Consider the following 21,788-nt stretch of genomic DNA (forward strand, 5'->3'; position numbering starts at 1 on the left):
ATGTTGAAGATTATAAATAATACAAACTCTTAAGGGTCATGTAATTGTCTACATTATATATGTGAAGTTTGGGATTTTTTTCTTAAGTTTTACTATGTAAAAAAGTATTTATGAACTTATTTATCTTTGAAGACAATAACTGAGTGTGAATCAAGAACAAATATTTTCCAGAGCTCATTGTTTGAGGTAAAAAGGACATATGAGGATATCATCAGTGGAAACTTCCTACAGTGCCTGTCAGCATTTCCCTGTCATTTGTATGGAGAGTTTAAACCAGACTTTTGTTCTGATTTATGCTAGTATAAATTTGAATTTGTTCCACACATAAAAAAAAAAAAAATATATTCTACAGGGAACAAATACTCTAGGCTTAGTTTTATATAAATGGAGAGTAATTCCGTAAGAGTCAAGAGCAAAGTTTGGTCTTGGATGTTTTGTGATGTGACTAAAAGCATTACTAGTTAAACTGTAACACAAGCATGTTTGCTTATCGGAATGTGAGTTTGTTAAACATCCAGGAGTTTGAAAAATTGAGTGGATTTGATTAGTTGGTAATTTCTCTCGTAGAATGCCCTGGTTATTATACAAAAATAGTTTGAAGTTTTCTAATCACTCCTGTCCCAGAGCTGATGTTTTCAAATACAGACTTTTACTTTCAGTCATATAGAGTATCGAACTAACCCATTCCATAAGTAAGGTTCTTCAAAGTCAGTGTGGCATATCATGAGGAAAGATTAAGGGAACCCCATTTTTGTGTGTGTGTATATATAGACTTTTTTTAAACTATTATGAAAATACCCACTGGGATATAAATGTACATTTATGAAGCAATGTTTGAAATCTATAAGTAGGAATATAAATCTAAAAATATATTTCTTCTATATTTAATAAATAAATCTGCATTTCATTGCATATATTATGAAAAAATTGCCATTTAAAAAAAAGAAAAATAGTAGCATAAATCAGAATGAGACCAATTTCAAGGACCTTAAATTTCCATTTGAGTTTAAAATTGGGCCTCTCCATATAGCATATATTTGAAAATGTATTATAAATATGACATGACATTTATGTCATTAAAAAAATACAACAAAACAAGCAGTGTAGCTCCATCAGGTCCTTGAACAAAACTTGGAATAGCTCATGCATGTTGAAAACGGGTCGTTCGTAATTCATGTTATCTATAAAAGCTTTTCCTTTAAAAAGATCTCTGAACTTAGGAGTCTTCTGTACCCTTCTTTCATAGTTCTGAGTAAATGGCAGGATGCTGACAGAAACTCTGACATGCCTGTCCACTGTTTATGTTGCTTTCAGTAAAGAAAAACAAAATGAAAACCAAGCAGTCCTCTTCACAATGTAAAATAAAAGGCCACTGCTAAATCTTTACAGTATGATTTCTCTGAGGTGATCTACTGTTTCTGTACTGAGCAGTAAGCTGTGATGTTCAGGACCGCGGATGAATTTTGTCATTCTTGCTGCTTCGTTCACAAGGCTGTTCAAAAAAACCAGTATATTGCAAAATGCATCACTTGGAGTCAAAAGACCCAGCAGTCTTTTTAGTGGGCAAGCGTGTATTTTTCTGGTGGCCGATATGAGAGGGAGCTCATTTTTGTTGTTAGGCTTGGATGTGCGCTGACATTTGGCGGAATGTATTTTATTAGCTGAAGGAAGTATTTTTTAAAGTTTTTTCCAAAAAAAACATAAAAAAAAGGATTCAAACAGTTGTTAAAGTAAGCAATGCAAATGGTGAATGGCATAGCTGTATCCACAATATCAGTGATTTTGCAGTCTGTTATTACATGTAATTGAATTAATACATCCAGAAAAGTGAACACCTGATGAGGAATCCAGGAAAAGAAGAAGAAAAATACTATTGCCACAATCATCTTAAAAATATCATCATTTCTAGTCTTATTTTTTTGAATTTGATATGCCTTCTTCAGTGTCTTCCAAATTAAGGTGTAGCTTGTTAATATGATCAGAAAAGGAATTAAAAAGCCCAGCAAATTTTTGGATAAACCCAATCCCACCCGGAGCGTTGTGTTATTGTTGTCATACCGAAAACCGCAGACTGTCATGTTCAAGTTCTCAGCAAAAAATATATTGCGGTGAATGATGACGGGCAAACTGGCTACACCAGCGAGAAGCCAGATGGCAATGCAAGTTATTCTGGCAACAAACATGGTACGTCGAATTCGGGACTTCACTGGATGTACTATGGCCAGGTACCGGTCAATACTAAGGCATGTGAGGAGGAACACACTGGCGTATAGGTTGAAACTTATCCCCGCTGATGCTAACTTACATAAACAGTTGCCAAAAGGCCACTGGTACTCCATGGCCGTGTAGGCTGCCCAGAGTGGCAGAGTTATTAAAAAACACAAGTCAGCCAGCGCCAGGTTTAGAAGAAAGATGCTGGCTACTGTTTTTAATTTCATGTAGCAGTAAATGACAATAACGACCAGGCTGTTCCCAAATATGCCTATGATAAAGATGATACTGTAAACAGTTGGAACCATAATGTAGATGTAACTGTGCCTTCCTGAAACGGGACAGTCAACGTGGATTCTTTTAACACTTTCTTCAGCAGAGTAATTTGGAATCATCTTGATCTCTTCAGCTGTAACTTGTTGCAGGGAGAAAATATGAAGTTCACACCTAGGAGGGGAAAAGAGGAAAAAAAATACTATTCGTGACAGGGATTTAATTTTTAAAAAGTTTCAGTTAAATGTCAAGTTTTTGTGTCTAACATAATGTGTCAATGTATTTGAATTTTAAAATAGACCATCTTCAAGTGTTTTCTCAACCAATTTCTATTTTAATGTAGACCTTGCAGAATAAAACAGAGGTAAGAATGTTAGGAGTTGGCTGAACATTGTTAGATTCTTTTTAACATGAATGAAACTTCACAAACATTTCAATTAACAAGGTTCCAATTTAAAATAAGACTGGTTAGTGAACATATGTCATGAAAATAATAATAGACACTCAAAAAAGCAGATAACTATTAATTCAGGAGAGTCTTTGGGTTATTTTCTTTCCATAAATTGGTGATATATCTAGTGAACAAAGTTATTCAGATATCTCAGAAACTACACTTAAGCACCCTGAATACTAGTTCATTCTGTAAATAGAAAGTGTAATGCATTAAGAAAATAAGTGAATTCAGTTTAGGTATTCATTTTGATCTCTGATATGAATCACTGTATTTTTCTTTCTATACATCAAGCTTAATTCTTTGACACAATTTTTACATCACAGAGAAAGATGAAGACATTCACAATCTAGTGTTCTGTTGTACCATAAATACCTTAAATATTCAGAAGTTACCTAGCTCCACATCTGGCTTGGATATTTAATACGAATGAGGAAAAGATCTGTGAAAATCCAGACATGCTGATTTGTTGCACGTTAATAACTGTAGAAAGAGTTTAAGAAGGGTGCAAGGGGGAACGACAATTCATATTACCTTTTCAGTTACTGATAAAATTTATGTATCTAGCAGTTGAAGTTGTAGTCTTAGTGTCTGAAAAATATTTCTGGACCCTATTAATTGTACAGAAATGGATGAAATCTCCTTTACGTGGCACCTGTTTGGTTTGCCAAGGCTTCTGTGTTCTGCAAGAATGATTTCCTTATTAATGACTTATGACTTTAGGAAGCAGGTCATCTGCTCTAAGTTATTCTGATACTAAATCTTTTCCAGAGTCTACAAATAGACAGTTTTCCCTGAAAAACAGTGGTTATTTAAAAAAAAAATAAATAAATTTGACAGTTGTTATTGCAGAGTAGGGTTTACTGCTGTCTGCAGCATCCTGACAGCTGTCAGCCAAACCCAATTCATGCTGCCTCAAACACAGATTAAGTGAAATATATTTACTTTAAAAGAAACCCTTAAACCGAAAAACCCCACAACAAATAAAACCCTTATAAATGTACGTCACTTTTATGTAGATAAATACACACTTCCTAAGACCCTGGGCACTACAGATGCATTCAGAAAGAAAAGATGCCTGTCATTAGAGAAATACAAGCTGTGTTGTTACGGAGGTGGTTGCTCATTATTTGCGTTGTTCAGCACTGATGTTCCTGTTAAATACAGAATGCTAGTCTGTTAAAGTGTTTGACATGTTCTTGTTGGGAGACAAACCGTATTCCAAATGGATTGCCTTTTTAATAGGGAAGTGAGGCACAGATGTGTCTTAGCAAAGCCCGTACAGGAAGTCTGAGGCAGAGTCAGGAACTGAACCCACAATACAGGTTGCAGGCAGCATCTTGTGACCAAGGTCACCCTTTGGCTTTCATTTTATTAGCTTTTAAAAGATTGGTATTTCTCAGTCTTAGCTTATGTTCTATTATGTTTGCATTAATAAACTGATGCATTTCCATAAAGCTAGGAGGGTAACATCAAGATTTAAGTTCTTGATAGTTCTACCAAGTTTGAAATATCTAGCTAGATGCAACTTTGTCAAGTTGTGCAATGAGATGCCTCCAAGCCTTTCCAATTCATTCTCTGAGTTAGTCTTGTTGCCTCAGTTGGTACGGATGCTTCAAAATGACTTCAGCCATTTCTGTCGTGTTTAAGAAGTTAAAAAATCAAGCAAATACAGCCATCACAAAGAAATATATGCCATTCTGGTCACATGTGGCACTGTAATGCATCCTGAGCAAAACTTCCCGGCTTTCAAACTGTGCCAAATCTAGAACACACTGTGTTTGGCTGTGCGGAAAGTCATGCTATCCATAGGATGGGGAGAACCACAATAAAAAGATTTCAAGATAAATCCTCTTATCTCATCCCTTGGTTGTGAAAGTTCCCAAGGAGATTTGATAATAACTGATAGGTTCTGCAACATCAAGGTCTGGCAATATTTGCCCTGTCCCAGATACATGCTGTTGCTGCGTGATCTATTCATTATCACAGCCTTTCATTTATATACTCACTGAGATTACAGCCCAGAACTTAGTAATAAGAAACAGCAGTGAAGTCTCTACTAAGAAAATCACCACTGCAAGTTAGACTTAGGGTAGAGTAGATCAGGACCCAGTTAAGGCTGAGCCTTTCTCTGTGACTAGATTAACCAATTGGTAGTGTTATTTGGCAAGTGCATCCTGCTCTGTGTGTGCTAACTGCAGATTCAGTGGCTAAGATAAATGTAGCTGATGGTGAATATTCCCTCTTTGATGGGATTGCCTCTGTGCAGTGATAGATGCCCAGGCACCTTTCTCACAGCCACTCCATCAGCTCCTTCAGTGTAGTGTGTTTTGTTGTTAACTTCCAACTTCCCTTTTCTATCCACATGGTGGCCTGTACTTTTTCATGCCAGTAGTAGCTTTAGTTGATGTAATTAATAGGATATGTACTTTCAAGAAAGTATAATGATGATTATACTACATTTTCAGAAATGTGTTAAAGATAAACAAAAAATAATTAAGTTGGGAAACTTGTGTCTGGCTCTCTAAGTATTGAATTCCCTGAGCATATTTTGGAGTGCTTGGGAAGTAAAAAAGGGAGAACAATTCCCACGAAAAATCAGGAATTTGGTCATAAAATAGTATTATACTTCAATTTGTCTGTATAAGATTGTAACCGTTCTGGGATTAAAGGTTTTGGTGTAACACTGAAGTCAGTGGAGTTGTGCAAAGGATGTGTTTGGTATATTACCAGTTTCAAATTATACTATGGAATTATAATCAATAAATAAAGAAATCCATCACTATTTTCAGTAAACGAAAAGGAAGTAGGAATACATAATGTGTTTGCTTTTGGGTAAATAGATATGGATTGCTATGTGTGTATCTAAAAACAGTTTAAATGTTGCTGTGAGAAAGAACCTCATGAGTCTTACATTTGAAGCACAGTGAAAAAGGTGTTGCTAATCCCAAGCTAAATTTTTTAATTTCCTGGAAATTTTAAGATTTCAGAGCTAGCCTCAGGTAGATCTGCTGCCTTGAGGACATCTGTAACTTTAGAGTATTAGGAAAAGATTCAACATAGCAGAAATCATTGATCTGCTTTGAAAGCCCACAGCAGCGCTGAGTGGTGAGACAGGGCAGCCGTGGTGGTGTGAACTCCTTACAGGCAATGATTTCGTTTCTGTATCACTGTCATTTTTGCTGTTTTTCTCACTTGCCACAGTTCACCTGCTTATCCCAGGATCATGGTTATATACAATTTATGCAAAGCAGATACTTCTACATGGGAAGTACTGCAGATTCTTTAAAAAATTACAGAAATAGATGCCTGATGCTGCCAGAATTCACCAGAGCAGGTTAAACTACTGGCCAGTTAAATGCAAGTATCGAAATTGTGCACATTGATAATTCCATTTAAAGCATCTCAAATGACCTGAGTTAACATAGTGATAATTGGATCATTTTAAGGCTGATACACAGTGAGCTTTTTCTAAGAGGATTTAACTGATGCGACTGTGAATGGTGTGGCAACATCAATCTCAAAGTAAATTATCTGGTGAGCAGCAAACTCCTGTTGTATGTTACTGTCCTGTTTGACCTTTTATCTTTTTTAATTGCAATGATTATAGTATGTCACTGATAATGAAATGCTTCAGACTGCTCTACCAACTATTATTTACCACTCCATTCATTGCTTCTGTTGGGTGAACATGCATCCTAATTAAACTGCCTGTGGAAACAACAAGGAATGCTGAGCCCATGCAAGGTAAACAGCACTTTGCCTACTGATAGATAAGATAGCACTGACTGTGGCTTTCTGTGAGTACTTCATCAGCTATAAATAGGTAAGCAGATGTCAAGTCAGATTTTAAACAGAAATGTGGTTTTGATATTTGCTTTGACAAAGACTAAATAAACTCAGGTTGACCAACCCTGCCACAGTTTAGCCACCTCACCATTAGGTAATGTGAGGGGTGCTTTTCATCTGGATATTTCATCTGTTTTTTTTTATTTTGTTATTATTTTTTACTTTGTATCATCTGGTAGTTGGATTATTTGCTTTTCTTAAAAATGAGAAAATATTTCCATGTTTAAAATTATTGCACAGGGAGAAGAGAGCTTGAAAAATGTTTAGATCAATATGTTCAATATATTAACTATGTTTAGTTCTTTCTGGTGGCATAAGCTTTTTTCTTTATCTTAAGAGTTTATTCCCCTCCCTTTCCTAATTTTTTTGTCGTCTTTTTCTAATTGCTGAGAAACTAATGACACTTTCCAAATGATTCACTGCCTTTTTTTTTTTTCTTCTGTCCAGTAGAACAACCCCCTTTATCCTCATTGCCTTAATGAATATAGTTTCTTCTACTTCAGATGACTACTTCAGCCTCTTCCCTGCTTTCCTGGTGTTCCTGACTATGAAGCCATGAATTTACCTTTTTCCTTCTTTCTGCTGCTCCTCCTAACAGTCTGTATTCCCCTATCATGGCTTTCCTAAATATTTTTAGTCCAGAGTTGATAGTTTAATTGAGGAGGGTGAGAGAAATGCAAACACTTGGGCAAATAAAGGCACATAATTCAAACTATTGTGGCCTTGCAGTGTGCATAGGCCTCCTGTCATCGCTGCCACTATCTTCCACAGAGGTCAGCATCTGACTTCATGGTAAATGACAATATATCAAAATATTACTGAAATGGAACTGCAATAGGCAGTACAGAACCAGAAAACTGTCCATATATCAGTTCATGAACACCAAGAACAGAAAGCAAGATTCAAAAGATCTGTATTAGTAACTGTGAAGTGGGCTGTTGCTTTTGCAATTTTGGATCAGGAGGTGGTCTGACATCAGAACAAACAGAATTTGCAGGACCTTGTACCGGTCTGTGCATTTTTGTTTAATATCTGTCCTCTGGTTCAGTCTTTTATAAAGCAACTGCCAGTCTGTTGAAATTGCTGTTAATTTTGTGGGTTTTGCTTTTTTTTATGTTAGAGTAAAATATCTGTCTTTTTAATTCTCTAACCTATGCGTGGATTGTTTGTGCCTTTCCCTTGCAAGAGTTCAAGCTGGTCTGCTTCATTTGTGCTAGCTCTATATAGCTGGAAAGCAAACTGCCTGTGATCCTTCTAGGATCTGCTTTTTCTATCACATCAAAACTCGAAATTGCTTATTACTTATTTTGTGCTAGCAGAGGACCAGTTACTGCCACCTTGTAAATGTGAACTGTTTATGTACTCTGACCTTCTTTGTAAGAACTTATCTGTATTTATTTCCTCCATCATACTTCAGAAGAGTCTGTCCTTCTGTATGATGGCTTCATCATTTATTCTGAAAAGAATGAACATCTATCTTCTGTTTGTTTTCACAGACTACTCATTACTTTTCCCTTCACTTCCCAAATATCTCTGAAACCGAGTATAGCTGAATCATAAAATTTATGTGAGAAAAGGGCAGATGAAAGTACTTTGTCCTCTGGGAAAAATCAATGCTTGTGGAATGACTGAAGGGTGGAATTGGGGGGTTATGTGATTTTTGAATGATTGAGAGGGGAGGAAAACGTAAAGAAAAAGGAAAGTAACACAGTTAAGCACAGTGACATATCACTCTGAAGTTTAACTCTTATATTATATATTTCGACCACTAGAGGTCTGTATTTCCCATTTTAAAATAAGAGAATTGCTTTATTTTATATTCAAGTGCCATCACTTTTCAAAAAACCCTCTTTCTGCAAGATTATTTAAGATGCAAACACAAGGCAAAATATCTATCATTGAAGTTCTTCATTTATGTAAACTATAACATACCCGAGTGAATTATTTTAAGTTTATTTTAGTATCTAGTAGCTTATAGCTAATGTCCTTAGTACGTTACTGGTTTTGCTAACCTTCAGTCCAGTTCTTGCACTTGCAAGCCATGGAACAAGATCATGATATTTTATTTTTTCAAAGACATATGCAGCTTAAACTCTCTAAAGTTTTTGAGCCAAATGAAGAAGAGTATTTTTAAAGGCAGACTAAAAGTATAGTTTACTTTAAAAATGCAGACGGCAAAATAGTGACACCTACTCATTAGATGAAAAGATTATTTTAAAACCAACTAGGCTTGTTGTTAATCATACAAGTCTTTTTCCGAGCATCAGCCAAGGATTCTTGAAAAGAATTCTAGGTTCACTTGGCTCAAACCTGTATTTTCCTTTTTGGATTAAGATATTTTTATTGTTGAAAATGACACTTCAGAACTATTTTTAATCCCTTTTACTTTTTTCAAAGGGATTTTTGGAAATTGAAAGGCAGTGTGAGCCTACACAGGTTTTGTTATCCAAATGGTGATTTTCTTAAGACCTCAAGTGCTGTACATATTTCATGGATTGTAAACACTTCCACAATTTAAAAATGTAAGCATATTTAACACTTTTTACCACCCCACCCCCAGCCTCTTTTACTAATACACCTGGGTTTGTCATTAGCCCTTTGGACACTGTCAGTGCTCTGTTTCAAATTATGTATTTACCTAAATAGTTCTCTCATGCTAGTAAGGGCAAAAAGCTTTCAATCCAGACAGAGAAGAAAGGTTGTTAGTGTTATGGTGACATTTATTTTATGGGAACTAGTACATGAGCAAAGTAGAACCAAAACATTTATATTACCTATATTTTCTCATGCCAGATAAGTAGAAATAATCAGTGTCTTGTCCTATATTTATATCAAATGGGTTATACAGTGCCAGTGTATCTCTACGCACTTAAGGGATGTTTGGGTACAAGCATACGAGGTTTGTATCTTGAAGCTGCTAAAAATAGAAGCATTTAGAGAGAACAGAATTGACATTTAAAGACTGAAAACTAGTAATTGGCTAGATTTAAAACACAGACTAAAGCAAAATAATCTTTCATTTGCACACTCAAGGACTTTGTGTTGGAAATGGATGTGGCAAAAATTGGTATAAGTGAAAGGCCACTTCTAAAGCACTAATTTATGGGGCTGTCAAGTGATAAACAAACCCTTGCAAGTACTTTTTTTGGGACATCAAATGCTTAACAATACTAAAATGCAATATGTGACAAATTTTCTGCATGTTCTTTTTAACAGCCTACAGTGTAACAATGTCATGCTTATAATTCTAGCAGCTGCAGCAGTGGTGAAAGCTTGGACTATTTTTTGCATAAACTCTCTCAGTACTTACAGAGCCCAGAAACATTGGAAATATTTCTTAGCTACTTAGCTCTTCAGCCAAAGTCAACTCTATCAATTCCCTCCTCATGTATGGGGTTTTTTTCCCAGAAGTTGGGAAATCCTGATGTACATATTTCTATAAAATTTTACTCACAGATGTTAGTGCCAAGGAAGGATTGCTCAACTTCACTACAGTTTCTCAATCTCACTAGAACTTAGTAGTTCAGTGAACACTACCATGGCAATGATTACGTGGGGTTTTTTTTGTACAAAAGTTTGTTGACTGATCCACAAAGCACACATTATAGTTAGCCAAAAGTCTTTCAGTTGAGAGTAAATTTCAGTATTTTCACTTATAGGTTTTATTTTTCAGATCCTCTAGATTTAGGTTTAAAAGTAAACATTGTTTTCTGGGACCTTTTCCTCTATACACACATGATTTTGTTTTCTCTGCTTATAAGGTGATGGAAAACATTCTTGGGTTCAATAAATTTATAACTGGACTCCAAAACACTGAAGGATTAACCATTTTCAACATGCAATGTGTTTATCTAATCTGGGGAAGATCAGTGAGGTGGTGGTTTTAGAGATCACTGGTTCTGGCTTGACAGTGTACTCGATACTCCAGATATCTTAGATTTTCCACATAATTTTTCTGGTCTCTTTCTTTCATGCTTATCCATCAGAGCAATCTCTGTGTTCTTTCTTTGACAAGGGCTGCAAGAATGTCTTGCAAACTCTCTGTTGTTTAATATGTCTTAGGTGTTATATGTCCTTAAGAGATGTGAATATAAAATTATCCACACAGCAGTAACTTAAAACTGAAAAGATAATTAAATAAACAAAGTAAAATCTAGCTCAATACTTCTGAAACTAAACATCAAAAGGCTAAGCTTCAGAAAAGATGATGTCTGAAAGGTGAATCTCCATGTGATATCCCTTTGTCACCAGTCACCTCAGTTGCTCTGTCTTGCAAGGAATGAAGAACATCTTTTCCTTAGCTAGGTTATTAAAGCTGAATTAGTTTTTAAATATGAAAAACTAATTGTTATAGCAGGAGGCAGTCACTCTTCTTGTTTATACCACAGGGTAAAGAATTGCCTCTTTTTCTAAAAGAGGCTGAAGTCACTTAGACTTATTAAGACTTTGAAATGAAGGTATCATCAATCCAGCATGGATTTTTGCACCTCTGTTCTACCCGTTAGCTTTACCAAAAAGGAAGACTGGCGCCCTCCTAAGAGATAAAAATGATCAATAACCAGCAGGCTAACCTAAAGTCTGCTTGTCAGGGACATGCCATCTCCTCATATTGCTTACAATGACATTTATGGCACACTAGATGCCAGGAAAGAAAAAATAAATCTGTGTCAGATCAAGGTAGGACTAGAATTTCTAGGGTTTTCAGCACTGGCATGAAAAGACTTTTGAAGGGCAATACAACCTAAAGTACTGTTTTATCATGAATATACAGCTTATGGCACATTCATAGCATCAGATTTGATGCCTGGTTGTGTAGTGTCTTTAGGGCATTTGGAAGTACCCAAAAGAGTCAATAGTTAACAAGAATTAAGCCATCAAGTCCCAGAACAAATAAAAGCGAGATTAGTTTGAGCTGTGAAAGGTTACAAGCTGCACTGTTACTTTCTCTGAGTGATAGTAAACAAATGGATTAACACATTTCCTTTATTGCAGCTAGAATTGCCTATATAAAATATAGTGTGCCCCATGTGGTCATTTTTAATAAAAGACAGAAATCAAATTCAGGTTTGTTAAGTGCGAGTGAAATCATTTGATGAATTTTAAGTTTCTATTCTGATAGCTTAGTTCCATGGAATAAATAGTTTTAAAGTATCCTTTTTTTTAATTACACAGCAGCACATATCCTACACAAATGTAGCTTCTGGATACCTAACCACACACCTAAAATTTCTATTGGCACCATTATTTCCACATGGAATGAACCATAAGCTTCTACTGTGAACTCCTCCAACTGAGGATTAAGGGAATTTACATTAATTCCGGGCTTGATCCAAATCTATATTTCAGCCTTACATTAAAAAGGCTGTGGAAAGGCAAGAGAGAAAGAAAAAAACTTACTGAAATAAAAAGCACTGCTGAAAGCCCTTATCATGCCCACTTCTAACAAAACCAAGACCAGATACAACATGTCTTATCTCCTTTCAGATGATATAAGGTTATGTGGGTGCACAAGAAAAGAGCAATAACAACAGCTGTTCTCCCTTCCCGGCTTGTTGGAGAAACCTTGTGTTATACTACTGTGACTTCGAGCACGCACAGCTTAATAAGAGGGTTATAAGACATTTTCCATGCTGTTTTGAGTATCATTGGTCTCTGGTAATTCTTATTTCTCGCTGGAGCGAATGTTTTGGGGCCTTGAGAGTAACAGCTACTCACGTAGACTGTCTTGTAGGCCTGAGCCCCAAAATATTAGTGTCTCATGGGGATTCCTTGCTCACAGTTATTCTGTTACTGACTCCAGGTCATGAGAGGACACATGTATGTATTGGCTCTTCCTCACAGTTTTTACAGCATATAAACTCTAACACGTTGTTGTATTTTAATTTGAAGCCTAAAATATTAGAAATGTGCATTGCTTAACGTGCTTGTTGGCCAGAGCAATTTCTACAACACAGATTGTTTTTCTCCAGGGACATGGTGCTACTCACGCAGGCAGCTGTGAGGAAGCAACAGGTACACAGTTCACTGCTCTAGACTCCCCTGCCTCCCACGATGAAGACTCTCCACACTCCCAGCTTTTATTAATTGAGATGAGCTAATGACAAAGGTAAATTGTTCTATCTTTTATTCTGTTATGGGTAGCTGTACTGCAATGTAATGTGTGTGAAGTGAAACGTAGCGTGTCATGAAACCTGGGCCTCTTCTGCTTTTTAGTCCAGGAGGAAAAAAAATGTGGTAAAGGATAAAATGACTCATAAATTCTGTTAAGAATGTTAAAATAACAAAATGACATGTGTCATTAAAGGATGGAAAATAAATATTACTATAGGGAGGCAGAAGAAAAAAGTATTAAAAAAATCAGTATAGCCAGATTACGATTGGCTGTAAGAGGGTTATTACAATCTGCTTTGTGAAAGTCCAGATACTGAGTATGCACTTACCAGCCTATGAGTAAAAACAGGTAAAATTTGCATAAGTTCAAAATCTTGGTTATATTAGTGGTGGCTGATAATTTAGCAGAAAATGGGATTTCATGCATCTAAATTAGAAATGGTAATGCTCTAAAATGGTTAACACGAGTGCCATGCCCACAGCAATATGCAATCACTGTCAGAATCTTCTCTGTCACTGGCAGAGATCACAATAGAAAATGGGATGGAAAGGTCAAAGCTGCAACTGTTTCCTCATGAAGCAAATCACCTACTTCAGGGAGAAAATGATTTTTCTGAATCTAGGTGCAAGTTCTTTGGTGGTTTTATTTTGTTTTGCAGCTTTACCATGAAAGATGCAACTCAAAATTAGTGGTGTTACTGGTATGAAACTACTGAAAGTGATGTTTTAATTAGGTTTCTGTTGCTTCCTCAAGGCAAAGATGTTTGAAGAAGGAAGGGTAGGGGACACAGCTAATAACTTTGTAGACAAAGATGGGAGGTGATAGGACTACTTTGTGGATTTTCAGGTTAGTCCAAATAGAGGCTTCCTTGCTTTGTCCTGGTAGTTTAGCTTATTCAGAGACCACTGCGTCATTTGCCTACTCTCTCACGCTCATGTTACTCTTCTTCTGCTAAGCTAAAAGATGCATAGGCAAAAGTTAACATTATGTATGCAACTTAAGCTCTGAACAACTTTTCTTAGTTAAAAGTGAGATAATAACATGATGAGCAATGAACTCTGCAAGATAATATTACTTTTACTTCTCTGGTACAAGGAACGGCCTTCGTGTACTTTCTTGTAAAACAGTAAGAAAGGTGCTACGAGAGAGCATACATACATAAATTTGCTCAAAGTTGGGCAGCAAATCAGTGACATTTTGACATGCGTGGAAACATTCTGGTGTGTGTGAGACCTTACCTGTACATTAATCCTTAAAAGGACATTTTCCAGCCATTATGCTAAATCACCAGGGTGGAGCCATGACACACCTGAGAGCTCTACAGGCTTAATATACAGTTCCTTCTGCAGCATGTGCTTTTATTTTTACTTTTTTCCCCTCTACAAACATAGAAGGCAAGTGCAAATTAATGAATAACAAGCTTTAGAAACGCATTGTGCAGAGCAATACAGTCATTTTCATCTGCAACATTGCTAATCTGTCAAGAAGTGTGAGAGAAAAGAAACGCTTTAAATTCTCTGCTTCTACTCCAGAAATGGAGAGACCCATCAAACAGAGGTGTTCCACTTTCTAATCTAATGGAAATTAGACGAGCTGGCGGAGAGTAGTTCGTGTTGCACATTGTTACCTGAAAGGACTTTCCCTCTTTAAAAATCTCTAACAAATCGCATCCCTGTTTCTTGCCTGTCACCAATGTGGTTAAAGTGACTGATAGAAGCTTTTGCTTTGGGTAATTAAAACATTAACTGAGAAACAAACAACGCAGCATGTCTGTGTGAACACAGACATACAGATATGACTAAAGTATCTGTCAAGTTAACTAAACCAATTAAAGTGGAAGTTTTGCCACTATGTTTCCAATACTATGGCTAGTGATTTCCATGTAACTTCCTGCTAGTCAAAGTGTTACTGTTCTGTTCAATCTTACATTGAACATTTCTTTTCTTTTGACTTCATGCTGAAAAATAGTGTTTGTCTTACCAGCAAAGCAAAAGAAAATGTTTTGTGGATTTCTGGGCAAGGAAATGGACATTAGATTTCAACAGCTTTGTTCAGAGGAAGCTTTGTCTTCCATGTGTCATAATTCAGCAATACGCAATAGGATTTGGCTCACTGTGTCGGATTGAGACACTTGATTACTTCTCTTTCATATAATTAATTTAGATATCCTTACAGTGGGAAAATATCACACAATCACAATATGCCTCACAAAAGGCTTTTCCTCTTTAAACGAGAATGTTAGGAACAGCCTGGAGGGAAAAGTTAAAAGATTAAAAGCAAAGGATCAGCATGGAGGCTTCTTAACGAATACCTCATTAGGGTCAGAAAAAGAGAACCAAAGGCAGAAGGGAAGGAAAATAGTATGAGGAACTGGTAAAGTACAAGAGTTTATTCAGACCAAAAAAAATCTTTTAAAATGGTAATGCAGCTAAGCCCAAGAGAAGTTAGTATCATTGTAATTGTTACGAAGTATAACATGGAAAACACAGAGGCCCAATTGTGCTTTCACTTGTACAAAATTCCTGTTAAGGGCAGATCATTATGAGGAGTAGAAGAAAATTTGAGTAGCCAAATAAAGACAAGCAAGGTATCCAAGATTTTTGTACCAGTCAATTGGAATCGTGAGGTGCTAAAGGGTTAATCAAAGAGAATGAAAGGTCAAATACAGACACCTTAATCCATGACAGTGTGAAAGGTATTATCACCCATGAAAAAAACAACATACTGTGATCCCTAGTGCTTTGTCTGGAAGGCGGCACACTTGACAGAATGATACCAAAATAGATGTTCTGCCAAATTTGTACAGCTTGTTTCCTGTTTTTTTTTTTCAAAGTAAAATTTATTGCTCTATTTTGAAAACAAAATTCATTAGTGAACTCCCTTTACTGTCCTGGCTCTGAGACATTCTTTGTGGGTACTGAGCACCAGCAACAGAGGTAGCAAAACAAAGAAGGCTGTTGCAGCCAGAGCACAAGCAACCTATGCTGCTGTGAATTGGTGCATCCTCAACGAAGTGCAGTCTTGGTTCTCAAACAAACATAACTGCACAGATGCCCAGAAAGGGTAGCGCTGTTCCCTCCAAAAGATGCCACATGAGCTTTACTTTAACACTAGGAAAATTACCAATTAGGCTGAGCAAATGCTTGGATGTGTGGCTGTCATGTACTGACATGACTCTTTTTGATCTATTTAAGAACCTGGAGCAGCATCATAAAATGTGTTTAAAGGCGAAATATTTTTAAACCCTTTCCTTTGAAGTACTTTTTAGGAAACACATAGGTAAAGAAATATCTTTTACCCGAAATAAAGCCTGATTTGAGAAAGAGAAAAACTGTAATTGTCATATGGTAAGCTGCTAATAACAAAGCCAAAAGGAAAACAATAAAGACAGAAATCTAAGAGCAGAGGTAGAGTCCCACTTTGAGAACAGATGTTGATTCCTGCCCCATGCTTTCCATTTCTTATTGTTGTACATTAAGCAAAGAACCTTTGGAGGGAGGAAATCCTGAGCAACTGCCAGAAACTGAATGGTAGCAGACTAACTCTTGGACCCAATGTACCTTGTAGGAGGAAAAAAAGGAAAATTGTAAAAACTTTTAGGCTTGGGTAACAAGAATGAGGGGAGAAATGAGCAAAGATGAAAACCAATAGGAGTTTATAAAGAAAGAAATGAAAAGACAACAGACATCCTATAAACTTGGACTGGGACGGGCACGCATGGTTCCTCAAGAAACAAGTTCAGGCTGCCTATTTGTACATTATGTACTGCCTGCTTCAAGCAAAGCGTCTGGCCAGGCTGTGACAATGCTAAAGCAGGGTTAAATGGAAGATAACTGCCAACAGAACATTTTTTAGGAAAGTCAAGTAATACATTTTTGTCCCTTGCGTAAGCCCCCCAACATAAAAGTACAGCTGTTCAGCGTTTTTCTGGAATGTTTTACTATTTGCGTGGGTCCCTCTGCGTTAGAAATGCTGAGGCACAGTACTCTCATTCAATGTACCCCTCTCAATTTTCAGAAAATTGAGGGGACTCAGGAATGCTGTTTTCTTTTCTATTCCTGTTCCTATACTTCATCTACTGATTGTTACATTCCCCTAGCCAACAATCAGTCAGCAACTGACAAACTTGTATGAACGAGAAGTAAAGAAAGGAATAGGTGAATTAGCTGAAATTAGGTGTTTGGTTAAATTATTCTTTGTTCTGGCCGTAACTCTAATTATAGCCGTCACCTCTAACAGTGAAATACTGTCTAAATATTGACCTTTCCCAAATTCAGTACTGGTTTCTTTAGATAGTGCCAGTTACCTTTTGCTGTAGCCTGTTTTTTGTCTTGTCTTCAATCATGCCACTCACTGATGCATTGCCAATCTGATCTCACTTTCCTGCTGTGAGGTCATCTTCAGTTATTACCCATTTTCTGTGCCTGTAAGAGAAATGCTACTCAACTACAATAAAAGGAGATAAACACCACAAATAGTTACCAAGCATTCTAGCTAGCGTTGTTATATAGCTGATACCTGGACAGTTTTGCTATCAAACAAAAACCAAATGGAATGAAAATTGTAAAAGACATCTGACGGCCCAAAATCTGCAGTACTTTCAGATGATGGTGCAACAGAGAATACTAACAGCATGCTATTTGGAGCATGATATTTTCCTACCCTTAGTTGCAATTCACTTGAAAGCTCAAGGTAATCTTAGTATAATCCATCATTTATCTGAAGATAAGGTCGTAAATGATCAGACCAGCCATTCTATTTCATACGTGCTTTGTCTCAATCACAGCTGTTAGGACTTAAAAGTCAAGATAACTTCTTTTCACTTGTTTGTTACAGCTGAGGTTAAAAAAAAAATAATCAAGTATAAGTATCATAACTTCCCTTGTGTGTCAGATTTGTTAAATTCCCTAAAATGTTCAAAAATGACACAGGTTCTTCTAGAGTACATCTGTCAAATTATTTGTTTTTCACAAAGGACAAGTTTTAGAAGATAGTACAGAACATGCCGAGTGCTCATAGTACAATGACTCTCTATTGGTGAAAGTGATCTTAAAAGACAAATTTGTTAATGGAAAGGGAACTAAAAGAAATACTGTGGTTGGCAAAAGCTTACTAGCTTGCTTTTCACTGCAGGAGTTTTAAGACCAGAAGGAGGAGACAGAAAATGATACTGTGATTAGTAACTCTGTGTGCAGTAGCAGCTGTATGTAAGAAAACAACTCTGCTGGACCCTTTCTGATCTTCAGGTTGCAGCATCTGGGACTCATACATGAGGTTTATGCAACTTTAAACTCTAGGAGTAAATTATGTTGCCACCTACTCAAAACTCTGCAATGTATTTCAACTCACCAGGTGTGAGTTCATGCCAAATTTTAACTTTGCATAAAATTTTAATTCCAGAAGTGTTTTCTTAATTACCTGAAAAATAGTATCATACTTCTAGAGTGGAGCCTGTATGCATTCTGTCTTGATAAGTAGCTGGGATTCAATTCTGAGCAATAGCAACCTGTTTGTTCCTCTTAGCATGGTGGAAACTAACCCTACAATAGTGAAAATAAAAAATTAGTCTTCCCTCCACTTTACCCTCTCTTCATAAGTGAACCACATTTTCCATTTTGTCTTCCAAATTCCATGCGATTTCTAAAAATTTCTCTTCGTGATGCTCTGCAATTTTCTCTTACCTAGGTCCTCAAACCTGATCATAATAATACAGAGGCTAACTTCTTAAAAATACCATAGTCTCCCTTAGGACAAACTGTCCAAAAATCAGCACTTCTATCCAAGAATACTACAAAATTGTTAAGTAATATTTGAGAGGAACACATGGTAGAACACAACATCTGCATCACTGCACTTCTGATGGAATTGTTGCACAACTGAGAGCATGAGGCAAATACCAGCAAGTAAGCTAGATAAGGCTCAAAAATGGAAACAAATTACCCAAAGGTTAGAGATTTAGCTGTATATGAATAGAGCCTACAATACAAGTAGACTGCTGTGGGCCTGTACTGGCCAGACTATACCCTGACCCAGTCCTCACAGCTGTAAACTGTAAGTCTTACCAGGCTTGTAACTCTGAAACAATTCTGAAATTATACTTCTCTTTCTGAGAGAGATGATGGTTTAAAATCAGTGGATCTTAGAATTTGCAAAGGATCTGATGTGTAATTACTCTAACTAGCATTGCAGTCTAGATTAATTGCGAGGCTAACGTTCATTTCACTTCCTTTTTTCTTCTCTGCTCTACCAGTTGTTGGGACAGTCTGATCCTATTCCCTGTCAAATAAGTAGTCTTTTTTACCCAACTTGTGCTCTTTCACTCAACTGCCCGAGTCCCCTTCATTATAGCTAAGGAAACAACTGTGGTGATTTTGTTTAAACTTCCAGACCTTTCTTCATGTGCGTACTTTGGGTGCCAGAGTTGCAACCCATGTTGCTGGGCTGCCAGTATTCCTGGCACAAATAGTGAGGGGTTTATTTTGCTTTGCTGCCCACCCTCCTTCCCCTAACTTAACCATTTGGCCGCTTTCTTTGGCGTATCTAATATATTGCCCAAGCAGATCTATTCATATGCCAATGAATCTCAATAACCTGTTTCCCCAACTCAGCTTTAGGTATAACATATCCAAATTAAATTTTAGTTTATTTCTCCTCTTATTGAGGTGTCTCCTGGAAGATAATCATTACATTCAGCTAAAAAAAGCACAAAATTAACCCTGTAATGTGAGTCAGACATAGTATTTGATTAAAATAATGCATAAATATGCATGTTCTCTCTCCAACTCAAGACAGAATGTGATCTTCTATGAACTCACCCAGGCTGAAAAGGAGACTTTAAGCGTGGGGAACAGAGATACATGCCAACCACTCAGAAACAACTGGATGCTTCTCACAGTGTGATTAGATGCTCTAAAATTTGGGCAGTAATAGCCACAAGAGAGTTTATGCATACTCCTGGTAACACTAGTAGCTTTGGACCTCAAGAAGGTCCAGAGAAAAAGGAGAGGTAGTGAGCAAATGAGAGTAATTTGTGACTGCTTAAAACATTTTCAACTAATGTTAAACTCTTGTTTATGCAAAAGTATAACTAGGACAGTATGATGAGAGCTCACAGTTTAGGTAACTTTAAGTTACCGTATTAATTACTGGAGCTGTAGTAAGGAACCACAGGCAGTGCCAGAGAAAAGGAGTACCTAAATGTGTTCCTTCAACACACACAGAGAATAAAATTACCATAGTGCAGAAAACTTAGGACTGTAGGAAAATGTAGTGAGTGCCCATTATCTGAAATATATTTTTTTAAAAGGAATTAACTCTGACACATATCTCTCTGTCTGCAAACACAGTCCATAAGTTTCAACAGAATTATGCTAGAAAAGTATAAATAAATCACCATGTTTACATTCTGCATCTACCTCTGGTTTTATAGTACTAGAAACAGCAAAAAGAAGTGAGATATATTTTCAGATATTTAATACAATTAAAGATAATATTATTCATTCAGCAGGTAACACAAATCCAAATCATGCATCATCTTGTTCAAAGTGGACTGTAAGAAGCAGGTTGTAGAGTTGTGACGTTTTAAACCAAAAGGCAGCACTCTCCTCACTTCTGCAGCACTGTGGATACTGGCATTTCAGGCTGGTATTTACCACCTCTTAAACCAGTAACTTCTAGTTGCAGTTTGCACATGCCATCCAACCCAAGAAAGGTACTGTTTCAAAGCAGCAAGGCAGGACATGCTCTGCTCATTGCATGGCGGTTGGACAAGATGACCTTTAAAGGTCCCTTCCAACCCAAACTATTCTATGATTTGACTCTATTCTGTGACAGCTCACACCATTGGAAATGGGCTCACTTCTGCTTTTCTCCAGTGTAAGAATTAACTCTGTTTCAGTCTACTACCTTGACAAAAGTAAGGGGAGAATGAAACCAACTATATTAAAAATTAGTGACAAATGTGACTTCTCTCTCTTAATCATACAGGATCACTTTGTTTTCTCAGTTTTGCAACATAAACTAAGAAGCACTCTATAGTATGAACTGATTTTTCTCTGCTATGTAGTTCAAGTTGTAGAGAAGAAAGGTGTACAGAAATACCACGTTCCTACTGGAAAGGCATATAGTAAAAATTCTTAATACACGAGCAACAGTTCAATTTGTATGCACTTCATATTTTTGAAAGATGCTGTAATTTAAAAGATTATGGTGGCAACAAGCAAAATGACTCCATAGTCAGGAGTGTGAAACATTTGCCTGACAGTAAAACAGAGCTAAAAGAGCCTCTCTACATCACCATGGTAATTACCTGCCTTAGGCCATACTCAGTCCTCTTATTCAGGCAAAAGTCTAATTATGCTAGCAGTGTGGGTTCATGCAAGTGAAAAGAGAAGACACCCCCACCCCCCCCCAAAAAAAAACAACAACCAAAATAAACGAAAAATCTCTCTTTAACCTTATCCCTTTTTTGGGGCTTGTAATTTTACTGAGCCCATTTAGTAGCCTGTCCCATGCTATGCAACGCAGCACCATCAAAACAAGTACTGCTACTTATGGAAGTGATGGAAATTTACAGTGACCCATAGCCTGCTCTGGCCAGAATCCTGCTGCTGCTTATTGCCGTGCATCTCATTAATTCCAGTAAGTTTACAGAAACATAGAAATGGGCATAACTGAATCCTGCAAATTTGCTGCTTGTAATCTGATCGACTTATCTAGCTACTGGTATGTGAGTTGATTTGCACAGAAGAATATAGAGCTTGTGTACCTGTAAATAAGTGATAGCACTTTAAGTGTTTTAGTGCATGGAGAGTGGAAGGACAGTAAATATTCACCTGAACATACTGAAGAACTCTATTCCAGTTTCATTTTTGAGAGCCCAAACTACGTTTA

General features: G+C 36.8%; 1 protein-coding gene across 1 annotated transcript; it reads right to left on the reverse strand.

Annotated features, from left to right (window-relative positions):
* Positions 1 to 1,252: 1,252 nt before the first annotated feature.
* AGTR1 (angiotensin II receptor, type 1) lies at positions 1,253 to 21,296 on the reverse strand. The gene is made up of 2 exons (XM_009883385.1): positions 21,205 to 21,296; positions 1,253 to 2,658 (listed from the first exon to the last, which is right to left on the reverse strand). The coding sequence occupies exon 2, from the start codon at positions 2,604 to 2,606 to the stop codon at positions 1,557 to 1,559; it is 1,050 nt and encodes a 349-aa protein (XP_009881687.1). The 5' UTR covers positions 2,607 to 2,658; positions 21,205 to 21,296; the 3' UTR covers positions 1,253 to 1,556.
* Positions 21,297 to 21,788: the final 492 nt, after the last annotated feature.

Source organism: Charadrius vociferus, unplaced genomic scaffold (assembly GCF_000708025.1).
Source record: "Charadrius vociferus isolate BGI_N301 unplaced genomic scaffold, ASM70802v2 scaffold214, whole genome shotgun sequence".
Classification (NCBI taxonomy): Eukaryota; Metazoa; Chordata; class Aves; order Charadriiformes; family Charadriidae; genus Charadrius; species Charadrius vociferus.